The sequence below is a fragment of the Zalophus californianus genome, chromosome 4 (assembly GCF_009762305.2).
Source record: "Zalophus californianus isolate mZalCal1 chromosome 4, mZalCal1.pri.v2, whole genome shotgun sequence".
NCBI lineage: Eukaryota > Metazoa > Chordata > Mammalia > Carnivora > Otariidae > Zalophus > Zalophus californianus.
The window spans coordinates 94,679,472-94,693,837 of NC_045598.1; the positions used below are offsets into that span (position 1 = coordinate 94,679,472).

The window sequence follows — 14,366 nt, forward strand, 5'->3', positions numbered from 1 at the left end:
TCAATCCCAGGACCCTGGGATCAGGACCCGAGCGGAAGGCAGACGCTTAAGGACTGAGCCACCCAGGTGCCCCACCCCACCTGCTGATATTCACACCTTTGTTTAGTCCCCTCCCACATTTGCTGGGGTTGGTCTGTGTCACCAGTAGAATACGTCAGTCACTTAACTTTATAACTTTATAACTTTAAGTTATAAAAGACACTGGGACACCCATCTTGGTGTCTATCTCTCTCTCTGCCCCCTCCCTCCCTCCCACTCCCCCATCCCTCTCTCTCCCTCTCTGTCCCCCCACCCTCTCTCTTTCTCTCTCTCTCTCTCTTTTTTCTCTCTCTCTTGTTCTGTCATGTCACTTGCTCTGTGGGAAGCCAGCACATGCAAGGAGCCAAAGCCTATGCCAACATCCCAGTAAGCTGGGAAATGGAGGCACCAGCCCAACTGTCTTCAGATGACTGCAGCCCTGGCCAACTTGACAGCAGCCTCATGAGACACAGAGTCAGAACCACCCAGCTCAACCCCTTCTAGATTCCTGACCCTCAGAAACTGTGTGAGAGAGAAAAAAAAAAAAGTTTACTGTTTGCGCTCCTGTTTTGGGGAGTGATTTGTTTTGCAGGAATAGATAACGAACACACATCTCCATGAAAGCTCTTTCCATTCTTCAATTCTTAACATCTATTTTTGGTGGTTGTTGTTATTATTTGTTCCATTAAACCTGTCATCCATACAATCCACCCGACTGAGGCATTAAGTTGGTTGAAAAATACCATAGTCCATTTCCCATTTTCCAATCCAGTGTTTCGTATAATAAATACAGACTTTGAATTCACTTTCCCCATATCTGGGCCCCATATTTGAATGTACTTAAAAGAACTGGTTTTGTGACAAAGAGCCTTTTTTAGATTATTCCACAGATTCTTTTCATTTGTGTGCAAAACCACCAATTTGGTACAACTTGTAATTACTATGCAAGTGATTAGGAATTACTGTGAAGTACTTCAAGAGAAAACAGACAGCTTAACAACTGTTCTCAGAGAAGTCTGAGACCTCACCAAAGAAGCTCCTCATCTATTACTCGTAACTCAGTGATGCTTATTAATTATACAGGATAATAACAGTGTGGGTTTTCAAAAGTCATGTTTTTAAATATTAGTTAACTGTATACTCCAGCCTGAGAGACAGCTTCTCAGCAGATCTGTCAAGGTCATGAATTGTACTCCTAGCTCTTCCTCTCCCATCCCACTTCCTCCGTGCTGTTCTGAAAAGGAGAAGGCTGTAGAAATACTCAGGTTTCCGTGTTCCTTTCTGCCCTACCAAACCAAGTTCAGTACCAAGAATCATTCCTTTCCCATCGCTAATCAGACCAAAATGGTAATCATGAATAAAACAACGTGACAGTAAGAAAAGTGGAATTTCAGCTTTTCAAAGAGAGTCTTTTTTCCTCTTGCTTCCTTTGAGCATTTTTCTGAACTTGGATTTGCCTTTAGGACATAAGTAGCTACAAACAGGTACTTTCATCAAATCCTGGGTTGTCAATCTCAAGTTTTTATACCTGAACTTAAAGAAACAGATGTTCTTGGTGAAAGGAAAATATTGATGAGTCCCTGTTGTCTGGCACTATTCCTTTTAAAAATGTAACTAAAAACTAGCCTTTTCTGTTTTACTCTTGCCATGATGTTAAAAAAGAATAAAAATAGCCAGTTCAGGAATTGGTCTTGAGAACATCCTAAAATAGAATAAAGACTATTTTGAAATTTTACTGAGGATTTTCTTTTTAATTGGGAGCTGAAAAAAGAGTAGTCTGTCTTGGACTCTGTCTTTCAAATCCTTACCCCTTTAATTCACATGCTTACACACACACATGTACACACACACACTTGTAGTAAGGTCAGGAAGATGGTTATCTTAAGATGGTAACTAAAAGGAATAAATCAGTTTGGTTCATCATAGTTCCAGTACACCAGTTTTATCCAAATACCCCAATAATGTCATCATTTAAAATGGTTGTAGTTAAGGGCACCTGGCTGGCTCAAGTCAGAGGAACTGCGACTCCTGATCCTCAGGGTCATGAGTTCGAGCCGCATGTTGGGTGTAGAACTTAGTTAAAAAAAAAAAAAAAAAAATCTTAAAAAATTTTTTTCTTAATGGTTGTAGTTAAGCCAGAAGTAAAACTCAGGGCTTCTAACTCTGCTTTGAACATTTGCCAATTGATACCAACACAAATTGATAGCATAAATCTAAGTGATTCCTAGGTCTTGAACTTGGACAGTCTAATGAAGGATGCATCATGTTTTCAGGACTGAAACATACTTCTGTGTTAAACCCCATGTTTGCTTTAGTGTCTTGAAGGGGTTTTTTGTTTTTGTTTTGCTTTGTTTTTTAAGCATAGCCATTGAATTGTGATTTTCCCTTTCTTTTCAAATGGGTTCCTCTTTGTGGATGCTGGTAGTAAGAAAACCTAGCTCCTCCCACCCCCCAAAAAGAAAAAGAAAACCTAGCTTTTGGTGAAATAATTTTTTAAAAAAATTGATAAATAACAGTAGTTTTCATGACTAGATTTCATTGGAGAGTTTAAATTATATAATATTTTGCTGTGGTTTTTGAGAAAGTTTCTTCAATGCTGTATTAACACTTCATTTTTTTTTTTCATTGTAAAATGTTTCAGGAACCTTTTTAATGTCTGTGTAGTAAAGTAATTGTTAATGTCACTCTGTTCACCTGCATGTAATATATAATGCTCATACGGAGTATTACTTCAGGTCCTTCCTAGTAGACCTGAAAGGATAGGGAAGCCAAAGAATATCTTTCCACTCCCTTCCTGATCCTTGGATCCAATTTGGCACCCAGGCCCAAAGCCCTACACCAGACTCCAACACTAGCCCACATCCCCTGCTCACCTTCTCTCTCATCCTTGAACCCCACCAAGCCCTGAAGGGGACAGGAAGGAAGATGGCAGGTAGCAGGGAACAGAGACTAGAAGAAGGGGTGGAATTTGGCAGCAGGTAGAAGGGATTTTGTCTGCACCTCTGGCCCTCTTGACCCACCAATAACTGAGTGAGGTTCTATATGTTCAGATCACAAATGTCATAGAATATAACGTGAAAACACTTTTAGCATTCTTTACTTATCTGCAACCGCCTTGTTACATCCCTAAATACATAAATTCAAAATTCCCATGTTTACCATATTTTAGAAATGCAAATGCCATAACACAGAAAGAAAGGATAAGGTATCCCTGCTGGCAGTTACAAGCATTCATAAGCCGAGGCAGTAAGCATGGTGCTTAAGGACAAAGACTTTAGAGCCAGACTGCCTAGGTTTAAATCCTAATTCTGACCACTTGCTAAATGAGTAACCTGTTACTTGACCACATTATAATAGTTTTCTCATCTGCAAACTGAAAATGATAGCACTCTCTTAAAGGCTTATAAAATTTAAGTAAGTTAATGTGAATATAAATGCTTATAACAATGTTTAATACATAGTTAGCTCTATGTAAGAATTTGTCCTCTTTAATATTATTATACCATGCCCTCTTTCTGGTGTCGTTTCTACATTAAAATGGCCCAATCACCAATCAGATTTGTAGTCAGCAGGTGCCATTCATACTCACACTACCATGTTTAACTATAACTCCTAGCAAACACCCCTCCGCAATAGTGTTAAAAAGCAAAATGCTCATTTTTTCCTCTTTCCCAGGCCCAACACAGAGATACTTTCATTGAAGAACGCTATGGAAAATACAACATCAGTGATCCTTTAATGGCTCTACAGAGAGACTTCGAGACACTGAAGGAGAAGAATGATGGCGAAAAGCAGCCAGTCTGCACAAACCCACTCTCTGTCCTTAAGGTGGTGATGAAGCAGTGTAAGAGCATGCAGGAGCGCATGCTGTCGCAGCTGGCTGCCGCTGAGAGCAGGCACCGCAAAGTACGTTCACCCGCCTGCCTCGTGCCACATAAACTCTCATGATAAATGATGCCTGATCCTGTCTTGTCAGCTGCCGGTTCCCACAGCAATCCAACTGGGAGGTCTCCCAGGTGTCCGAAGCCCCTCAGCCTACCCAGGAGCCAAGAGCTCAGAGAGAAAACACAAGTTACTCGACATGTTAAATTTAGGGACTATGCCAGACACATTATTTAAGACGGCATTCCTTCCTGATAGGACCCTCGAAAACACTTGCTCTGTTTTTTCAGCTCTTGATCTTCCAAACTTTGGCAACAAATTGGGGTTTGACCAAGCTTGTGGCTGAACAGAGCGTTCCCTATTTGCTTACTTAAGTGATAAATAGCAAGATTAACGGGTATTTGGGGAATGCTGTATGAGAGAGAAAGAGAGAATTTACCTGATTATAAACATGCAAGCCAATGGATTGTTTTTATATATTTCTAGTTTCTGTTTTTGTTTTTTTTAAAGATTTTATTTGTTTATTTGACAGAGAGAGACACAGCGAGAGAGGGAACACAAGCAAGGGGAGCGGGAGTGTGAGAAGCAGGCTTCCCGCCGAGCAGGGAGCCCGATGCGGGGCTCCATCCCAGGACCCTGGGACCGTGACCTGAGCCGAAGGCAGACGCTTAACGATTGAGCCACCCAGGCGCCCCTATATATCTCTAGTTTTGAGATTCATTGCTTTTTAGTTCTAAAACGGTAAACAGTCCCGAGGATTGTTTACCTTAAAGCTGTTCTACCCTATTAGGAAAGTGTGTGTGCGCGCGCACGCGCGCGCTTCGCTCCAGATCTTACAGCCCCTAGTTAGGCAAACCTGTGCTTTCCTCTACCTCATCTCATTGGAATTCTAGTGCTTGTGATTTTATTCCCCGACCTGATTTACCACTCAGATTTCGCCTGTAAAAGATGCTTGGCTAGAATCTACATTTTCTAAAACTATTGGTTTAGATTTATACCAGCAAGAGAGACATCAACACATTTAAGTAGGAAGCATTTTATTCTGAAAAATTGGGTCAGCAGCTGCAAATTGATGTACTTTAGTTTACTTTTATGATTACCTACGTTAGAGAGCCATCTGCTTAAAATGCACCTGACAAATTGCTTAGGCATAGGTCTTGCCCATGATTTTTCTTACTCTTTCCAGTGTCCAAATGAAAGGCCAGGGTGGAGATTTTTTTTATTTTTTAATATTTCACTTATTTATTTGACAGAGAGAGAGAGAGAGAGACACAGTGAAAGAAGGAACACAAGCAGGGGGAGTGGGAGAGGGAGAAGCAGGCTTCCCGCAGAGCAGGGAGCCCGATGTGGGGCTCCATCCCAGGACCCTGGGACCATGACCTGAGCCAAAGGCAGACGCTTAACGACTGAGCCACCCAGGCGCCCCTGGGGTGGAGATTCTTAACCATGGATGGGCCTCAGATGTTCCATGGTCCCCCCAAAAATATACAGAATGCCAAAAGTCCATACGTTTTTATAGAATGTGAATTTTTTCCCACATCTTTAATTGAATCCTCAGAGTTGTCCAAGATCCAACAGAGTTTAACCTCTGGTCTAGAATGAACTAATCTAAATACATTTATGCCCAGTTTAAAACGTGTCGGTGGGTCTGAGTTAGTTGCCTAAATTTGGGGGCCTTTTATGTAATCCTCTAAGAAAGTCTTCACCGCGTGCTTGTTTGATAGGCCTTTTCCCCCCTTCCTCCATGAAGCAGCTGAGCTGCCCTGAAGGGTTGGCTGGCTGTCATGCCCATGAAAGGTGTAGTGATGGGATGATTTGTGGCTCTAGGTGATTAGGGAGAGGAAGAAGTTAAAAAAAATTCAAAATTCTTTAATACTATATTTCAATGTAAGGTTCTTTGAGTGTTAAATATTTTTAAACAACTGCCTGTTTGTAAGTGTTTTATCAAAGTAAAACACTGACTTTGTTACAAATCAAACAGTACCTAGAGGCTTACAATTAGGGTGCTTATTGTCCCAGTTTGCCCAAGAGAGTCCCAGTTGATGTCTGTCGCCTCAGCATAGTCATTAAGAATACCCCCTTTGACTCTCAGAAGTGTTGTGGTTTGAACTGTAAATTACATGCTTACTCTGCTTATTATGTAACAAAGAGTTCCCTAGTCCACCTTTCCCCATTCCCTCTTCTCCTCCATATTCAGAGACAGCCATTTTCTCCTTTTGACCATTTATTTTGGTAGCTAAATTCCGTATTTCTAAATGGTATACTCCCCCCCCTTATCAATTCTTGACACTTACATTAATGCTTCCTCTCATTATAGATACGGATTTATCTTACACCCTGCCTCCCATTCCACCCTACCACCTTCCCAAAACAGACACAGCGCCCTTTCCTCACCCTCATTCTCTGGTATTCCCAAATCCTGAGCCTGCCACATTCTCTTTCTTCTGAGGATAAATATCTGCCTTATGCCTGGGCAGTAGATGCCTAACATTCTATGTACAGGAATCAGGTTGAGGGGACAAATACCTTCTGGAAAATACAGATTTTGAGCCAGTGCCCTTGTTTCCTGCCCCACATCTCACCTCCCCTCTGCAGCACCGGCCGCCTCCAGGTTCCAGATCTCTTTGGGGCCCTGCAGGGCAAAACAGCTTCCTCTCCCATACCAAAGTAGCTACCACCCTCCTGCCTCCTGCCTCCTGCCCTCTTCAAATGTTATTTACATTTCTTGTCTGCTACAATCTCTGTCTTTGAGGGTTTTTATCTTTTCATTCCATTTCTGTAATTTTAGAGGGCTTTCCAAAAGGAGAGGAGATGATGGACCACCATTAGCCAAAATTGTTTTTCTATTAAATTGAAAAGTTAGGGTTTTGGGGTTTTGGTTTTGGTTTTTTTTAGGATTTTATTAAGTAATCTCTACACCCGACGTGGAGCTCGAACTCACAACCCCGACATCAAGAGTCGCATGCTCTAATAACTGAGCCAGCCAGGCGCCCCAAGTTAGGCTTTTTTTTTTTTTTTTTTTAAACCAAAAGGAAGAACACCAAGATGTTTTCATTTTTGTTAAATGAAAACATTTTGGGCTTCATGACCCAGACTTTTCTCTCTCCATTCAAGAAAACCGTTAGTGAAGAGAAACGCTGAGAGATGGGAGGATAGTGCTATGCCCTAGATGTCTGGGCCAAGGCACCTGGGAAGCAGGAACAGAAGCTGCTAAGAAATCCCTGGCCTTTCAGAATCTTGTGCAGTTATAGGTGGGATTATGTGGGAAATGTCCCTTTATATGTGTACAGTATTCACCTTCAAACTGGGCTTAATCCTTTGGTGCCAGGATAAGTGGAATGGGGTAGGCAGATTAATTAAAAGGCCTTCTGAATAATCTCCACATAGGATCCCAAGCGTTGAGGCTTTTTATGTGCAGGCTGAGCTCAAGAGTCTCTCCACCTCTCAGCTAACTATATACAAAATGCATATTACTAACTAAGCAGGGCACAGTGATGTGAGCTTGAGGAGAGGATCTCAGCTTTCAGCTCTCTTGTGGTCCTGTCTTGCTTCATCCCCTACCCCCATCCCCTAGTCTGAGCAGACTGCCTGCAGTTGCTGATCTATTAATTCTCGGAAACCTTCTCAACCCCTAGAGCTCTTTAGTTGCTCTCTTCTATTTACTTGCCATTTTGTGCATCCTGAAATAAAGCATAGATCTTACTCTTTTCTAGCACATAGCTCGCATATCTTTCACCCTACTAGATAAAGTGATCCTTGATGGCCCTGACTGGGATGGATGGATTGATCTCTGGAACTATCTTAGGTGCTTAGATAGGTGCTTAGTATTTAATTGTGTTGTATTATAAGTGTGTTTTCTTGACATTTGGAATTTTTGTTTCTTTAATTCTTTTAAAGGTGATCCTAGACCTTGAGGAAGAAAGGCAGAGGCATGCGCAGGACACAGCTGAAGGAGATGATGTCACCTACATGCTGGAGAAAGAGAGAGAGCGGCTGACTCAGCAGGTGGTGACGGTGGAGGGGCTCACAGCACCATGCGGCTAGAATAGTGTTTCTCAAAGATTGTTCTGCAGGGTGTAAATTAGTGTTGCTCCGAAACAAAGGGCTTTGTGGTCAAATAAATCTGGGAAATACTGGATTAAACAAAGTTAAATAGGTTTCTAATTTCTTAGACTCTTGAGTACAGAAAAGCACATTGTGAGTCTCAAGAACAAGATGGTTTCTGAGTTTAGCAAATCTACGTCTTCACAGAATCTTTTTTTTTTAAGATTTTTTATTTATTTATTTGAGAGAGACAGAGATAGCGAGAGAGAGCAGGAGCGGGGAGAGGAAGGAGAAGCAGGCTCGCCACCAAGCAGGGAGCCCAACACGGGGCTCGATTGCAGGACCCTGGGATCATGACCTGACCCAAAGGTAGATGCCCAACAGACTGAGCCACCCAGGTACCCCACATAGAATCTTTTTGACAGAGCTCACTCACTGTGGTACTGTCATTCCGTAGAACATACTTTGGGAACACTAGCTTCGAACTCTCAAGCATTTTGACTTAGGAATCCAGTAACAAATACATATGACATCACAACCCAGTGTATAGACATACATAAACACACGCCTGAAACAAAAATCTCGTGAAATTATATATAACCCTTACTGCTTACAGTAACCATTCATTTTTTAAAACTTTAATCGTGGCTCATGAGATTGGTTTCCTCATCCATTATGAGTTTGAAAAACGTTCACTGGGCGCCTGGGTGGCTCAGTGGGTTGGGCGAGTGCCTTCGGCTCAGGTCATGATCCCGGAGTGCCAGGATCGAGTCCTGCGTCGGGCTCCCTGCTCGGCGGGGAGCCTGCTTCTCCCTCTGACCCTCGCCCCTCTCATGTACTCTCTCTCTCTCATTCTCACTCTCTCAAATAAATAAATCTTTAAAAAAAAAAAAAATTCACTAAGAGGGTTCCATCAACCCTTTCTCTCTTGCTCAGAGTTTCTGTGCCTTAAATAGGGTGGAAATAATTAAAATAGACTGCATTTGTGTAAAAAGCAGTTTATTTATGTATTTATTTTTAATTTAAATTCAATTAACATATATTATTAGTTTCAGAGGTAGAGGTCAGTGATTTGTCAGTCTTCTATAACACCCAGCGCTCATTACATCACGTGCCCCCCACCCCCTCCAGCAACCTTCAGTTTGTTTCCTATGGTTGAGTCTCTTATGGTTTGTCTCCCTCTCTGGTTTCGTCTTGTGTTATTTTTTTTTCCTCAAAAGTACAGTTTAAATGCAACTATTTGTTTGTTTTTAAGACCAGAAAGAATGATCACTGAATCTTGAAAAGTTTTGTTTTCTTAAGAATACACTTAGGATGATGAGCCCTATGTTGTACCCCTGAAACTGACAGAACACTACGTTAACTATCCTGGAGTTAAAATGAATAAATGAATAGTTTTGTTTTCATCCGCATTCATCACGAAACCCGATGTGTGCGGCTTTCCGTTATCAGTCCCGAGCGGTTCTGATCTGACCCCTCTGCAGACTTGCAACACGCATTCCCACCGCTAACAACGTAAGAACTAGAAGTGCCTCCGAAATCAGCAGAGAAAGCTTAAACCCTAGTGTGCACATTCGGGAGGTAGGGGCTCCGATGCTTCAGAGGTACCGGAGCTAAGCTGGTGGCGTGCGGGGCATCCGGGCGCCCGACGAGAGCCAGCCGGGATGTTTTGCAGCCGCTCTCTTTGTTGTCTTATCCTAATCAGGCTGTCCGGTGGCATTCTTTTCCAGCTGGAATTTGAGAAGTCCCAGGTGAAGAAGTTTGAGAAAGAGCAGAAGAAGCTGTCGAGTCAGCTGGAGGAGGAGCGCTGCCGTCACAAGCAGCTGTCGTCCATGCTGGCGCTCGAGTGCAGGAAAGCCACCGGCAAGGCGGCCGAGGAGGGGCAGAAGGCCGGCGAGCTGAGCCTGAAGCTGGAGAAGGAGAAGAGCCGCGCGAGTAAGCTGGAGGAGGAACTGGCGGCCGAGAGGAGGCGGGGCTTGCAGACGGAGGCCCAGGTGGAGAAGCAGCTGTCCGAGTTCGACATCGAGCGAGAACAACTGAGGGCAAAACTGAACCGAGAAGAGAACCGGACCAAAACCCTGAAAGAAGAGATGGAAAGTCTGAAGAAGATAGTGAAGGCTCTGGAGGCTTCTCACCTGCACAGTAGCCCTCCTGAGCAAGCGAGGAGACCGGTGACCGTGTCGAAAGGCACGGTGACTGAGCCTCCCGTGCTGGTGTCTGTGTTCTGCCAAACGGAGAGAAGCCAGGGCAGCAGCGCAGCCAAGGTGACGGCCGCCGCCGGGCCGCCTGGTCCCGCCACTCCTACTTACTCTTGCGCAAAAACCAACGGCCATTTGGAGCCAGAGGTACAGACCGCCAAGGAGCTGGTGGTAGGCAGCAGCGGGGAAAACCAAGTGCCTCCACGAGAGAGGCCCGTGGGGTCGGCCCAAGAGAAAGCAGTGGAGAACGGCGGGTGTCCTGTGGGAATCGAGACTCCTGGCCCAGCACCTGCTCACCTCCCGTCCAGTGGGGGCTCCCTGTCTCCCAGCAGCACGGCCTCCTCCTCCCTCACATCCTCTCCTTGCTCCTCCCCAGTGCTAACTAAGCGCCTGCTGGGGTCCTCAGCCAGCAGCCCCGGCTACCAGTCATCCTACCAAGTAGGGATCAACCAGCGGTTCCAGGCGGCTCGGCACAAATTTCAGTCCCAGGCGGATCAGGACCAGCAGGCTAGTGGTGTGCAGAGCCCCCCATCCAGGGACCTGTCACCCACCCTCATAGACAACTCTGCCGCCAAGCAGCTGGCCCGCAACACCGTCACTCAGGTGCTCTCCAGATTCACTAGCCAGCAAGGGCCGATCAAACCTGTCTCTCCCAACAGCTCTCCCTTCGGCACAGACTATCGGAATCTGGCCAACACTGCCAGCCCGAGAGGCGACGCCAGCCATTCCCCCACTCCAGGGAAAGTGTCCAGTCCGCTGAGCCCTCTGTCTCCAGGGATCAAGTCCCCCACCATCCCCAGGGCTGAGAGGGGAAACCCTCCACCCATCCCGCCCAAAAAACCTGGCCTCACCCCTTCTCCATCCACCACCACTCCACTGACCAAAACTCATTCCCAGGCCTCCTCTTTGGCCACCACGGAAGACCTAGCCGTCAGCTGCTCTTCCACGGCTGTCGTGGCTAACGGCAAGGACGTGGAGATACTCCTGCCTACCAGCAGCTAGTCCCTCGCAGGAGTCTCCACGGCTGACATTCCACCAGATTTCGTCCAAGAGCTCAGAGTCCAACTGTTGAGTCAGATCATGTTATTTATTTTGACAGTAGCTGAAACCATCTGTAGAGTCCATTTAGTGTATTTCGCCTTTTTGTATTTTTTTTTAAGTAGAAACTGAGTCGTTTGGATTTTTATGCCTCACACCTTTGTACTAAAGCTAGAAGGGCACCTCAAAGATGTCTCAAGCTCGGCAGTCACCATCTCGTTGTGATGGAGAAAGCTAACCGAGGACCAGGTGGTGATTTGCTATTTTGGGACTGGAATTGCTCAACACTCATTGTGAATTATGCAGAAGTGGTTCGTGCAGATTGTTATTCCAGATGAACATGTCTCAAAAGTGCCTGAAATAAGACTGCCACGCGAATGTGATTCTGCAGCGAAAACACAAAATGGATCATCTAATTGCAGAAAATGAGATCCTCCGTGAATCCTGAATGTTAAAAAACAACACTGCTTTTAAACCTCTTTTACTGTTTTTAATATAAGCTTTGGGTTCAGAAACAAGGCTGCGTCAGGAGAAGGGGAATCCGGAAGGTGGGTGTGACCTCGCCACCGAGCTGAGCTTTATAGAGCCCTTGAGAAGCCCTCCCGGGCAGGAGGCAGTAGGGGTGCTGATTTTCTCGTACTTCTGAAAAATTAAGTCACTCCCAGGTTCCCGCAGCAGTCCTTGAATAGAATGAAATCACATCTCCATTCAAAAAATGTCTTCAGGCATCTACTGTTGTATAAGGAACTTCTGATTCCAATTGCTATTACTTGAATAGGAAATGGTTACTCGTTCTGTATAAAAAGTTTTGCAACAGGATGAGATCTTTATTATGTAATCAAAAAGCAATAACTTAAAGTTCATTGTCTCTGTAATATTATAAGTCAGAATTATACAGGTTTTACCAAATTGTTACACTTACTCTCGGAGCTGCCAGCACTTGGTGTATCTGTGCAACCAAATTAACTTTTCCCTAAATGGAAGTATACATAGATCTGTATAGATACACAGCCTTTTGTGCGTCTGACATACACACACTTAAACACATAAATATTAGTGTGATTGTATCTTTGGAGTTTGCAATAGAGCATAAAGGGCGAGTAGAAATGCACATTAAGATTACCTAACAGAGCAACTCAGTGTGGCTGGGACCCAGTCGGTCAAAGGAGGAATCTTGTCCATGGGGGGGGACGGGGGGGGGGCGGAAATTCCAGATGAAGTCAGGCCGTCAGCGTCCTAAAATGCCAGAGCCAAAGACTGCAGTGTCACAAAACTCAACTGGCCAACTAAATGACTGAAACAGGTCACTCCATCAAGTGCTGTAAGTCAGCTGGGATGGGGGAAGCCGTAGCAAACTCAAGTGCCCGAGCCCCCTCTGATAGGCAAGGGCCCCTGCTGTTCAGCCCCAGCTGCTAGTCGCCATGCAGTGTTGCTAGACCAGGTTACCAGCTCCTCAAATTTTTGTGAAACCCAAATTTTCATAGAAACATTCTCACTTTTAAATATCAAGACAGACTCAAAAACAATTTGAAACTGCTGGTTAAACACTTCTGCAGCTGGGTCTAGCTCACACGCTGCCAAGTTGCAACATCTTTCATTTTAGAAACTTCTGTCATTTCCATCATTGTGAGTTTGAGGACAGACACCTCCCTCTTTCCAACATGTAGGCTAGTACAGATAGGATATAAGGAAGATCCCCGTCCTCCAAATAAGACCCCGCAACCCAGCCCAGACAAGGCAGTTCTAGGACTTCGTGTCCACAGGGATGGAGAGGCCTTAGTGTCCTCTCATACATTCTCCCTAGCCAACATCTACCCAACAGTCCTGTCCTTCTGCTGTAATTTAAATCTATTTCCTCTTAATCCAGTATGAATTGATGGGGGACGGGCCAGTGATGGAAATCAATGTATAAATCACAATTGGTGTCTCCAGGGCTTAGGGTTTGATTAAGGCCAATACATCCAAAATTAAAATACTCTTCATACCCCAGGATGTCTACCAAATGGTGAACGGGGTATCTTATAAACTGCCCAAAGCAATCATGCATTAAACTTCATTCCCACGCACGGCCAAGTGAAGTGATAAAATAGCTGACCTTCCTAAACAGGAGAGGGGCTACAGTCCCAGAGTGTTATTACCTCTCTTGCTTTAAATGGTAATCTTAAAATTTGCATTGTGCTCTTCCCCTTGTTTCAGCATAGATATATATATAGAGAGAGATACTATAAGGATGTTTATTTCTTAGGAAGTGCACTGAATAATGTATTTCTTTTACAGTGTAATATGGGGGTGGGGAAATGCAAAAGAAATGTGTATTTTTGCTAGTTGCCTATCTTCTAAGATAAATAAGCACAATACTGCAATGGATCCAATAATCCAGCTAGGTATTTTAGATTGGTATTTAAGTTTGCTGTAGATCGTGTGTGTGTGCTAAGTAAAAGTTCCATGATTCACAATTTTGGTACTAACCCATGTTGTGGACGCTAGATTGCTACTCACCAGATGCCGATGGATGCGCAACGCATACCACAGCATTAACTAGTCATTCTCATTTGTAAAGCCAAATGTACCATGCAGAAGTCTTCATCCATTTTTATAGCAGACTACATTAAAACAAGTTAAATCATACTGTCTGGGGAAAATCTAATCTTGTTTGTACAAAGTGAAGGATGTTGCACAACCGAGCCTGTTTTGTCTGGGAAGGAGCAGGTGTCGAGGAAGTACGCATGCCTGTGGCTTTCGAAAACCAAGTGAAGTCAGTGACCTGTCCAGGTTAGACTCCAAAAGGAGCTGGGCTGTTGGTCTTCTTGAGAACCCTAGAGCTGGAAGAAGCCTTTGCGGTGACCCAGTCTATAATTTTTAAGCCCTGGAGGGGTTTAAAGGTGTTCTGGGCCTTTTGAGAATCTAAGAAACACTAGACTCCATCCTCAGAAAAATGGATATACTAATAGGCAGAAGGTGGTTGATGGCTTCCCAGGATCCAAAGACCCTGAAGCCGTCCATGATTCATGTACTCGAGCTGAAGAATGCCTGATCTTGTCCTGCCCTCGCATTCTACAAGTGACTAATGTATCCCTTGTCTCCTAGTCCAGTGGTGAGGTGCTGCACTGTGAGCCAGTGCAAGCTGTAGGCAGAAAGAAGCACCTGAGAAATCCTTTGACGTGCAAAAGATGTGGAGACAGTGGG

General features: G+C 44.3%; 1 protein-coding gene across 3 annotated transcripts in view; it reads left to right on the plus strand.

Annotated features, from left to right (window-relative positions):
- Positions 1–13,831, plus strand: part of CTTNBP2NL (CTTNBP2 N-terminal like) — a 52,528-nt gene extending 38,697 nt beyond the window's left edge. For 2 of the 3 annotated variants that reach the window (XM_027614709.2, XM_027614717.2), the window contains 3 exons: positions 3,694–3,924; positions 7,798–7,905; positions 9,675–13,831. In XM_027614709.2, the coding sequence (XP_027470510.2) occupies positions 3,757–3,924; positions 7,798–7,905; positions 9,675–11,144 (1,746 nt within the window). In that variant the 5' untranslated portion in view covers positions 3,694–3,756 and the 3' untranslated portion in view covers positions 11,145–13,831. The remainder of the gene's footprint in view (positions 1–3,693; positions 3,925–7,797; positions 7,906–9,674) is intronic. The other variant, XM_027614702.2, reaches the window with a different exon arrangement.
- The last annotated feature ends 535 nt before the right edge of the window (positions 13,832–14,366 follow it).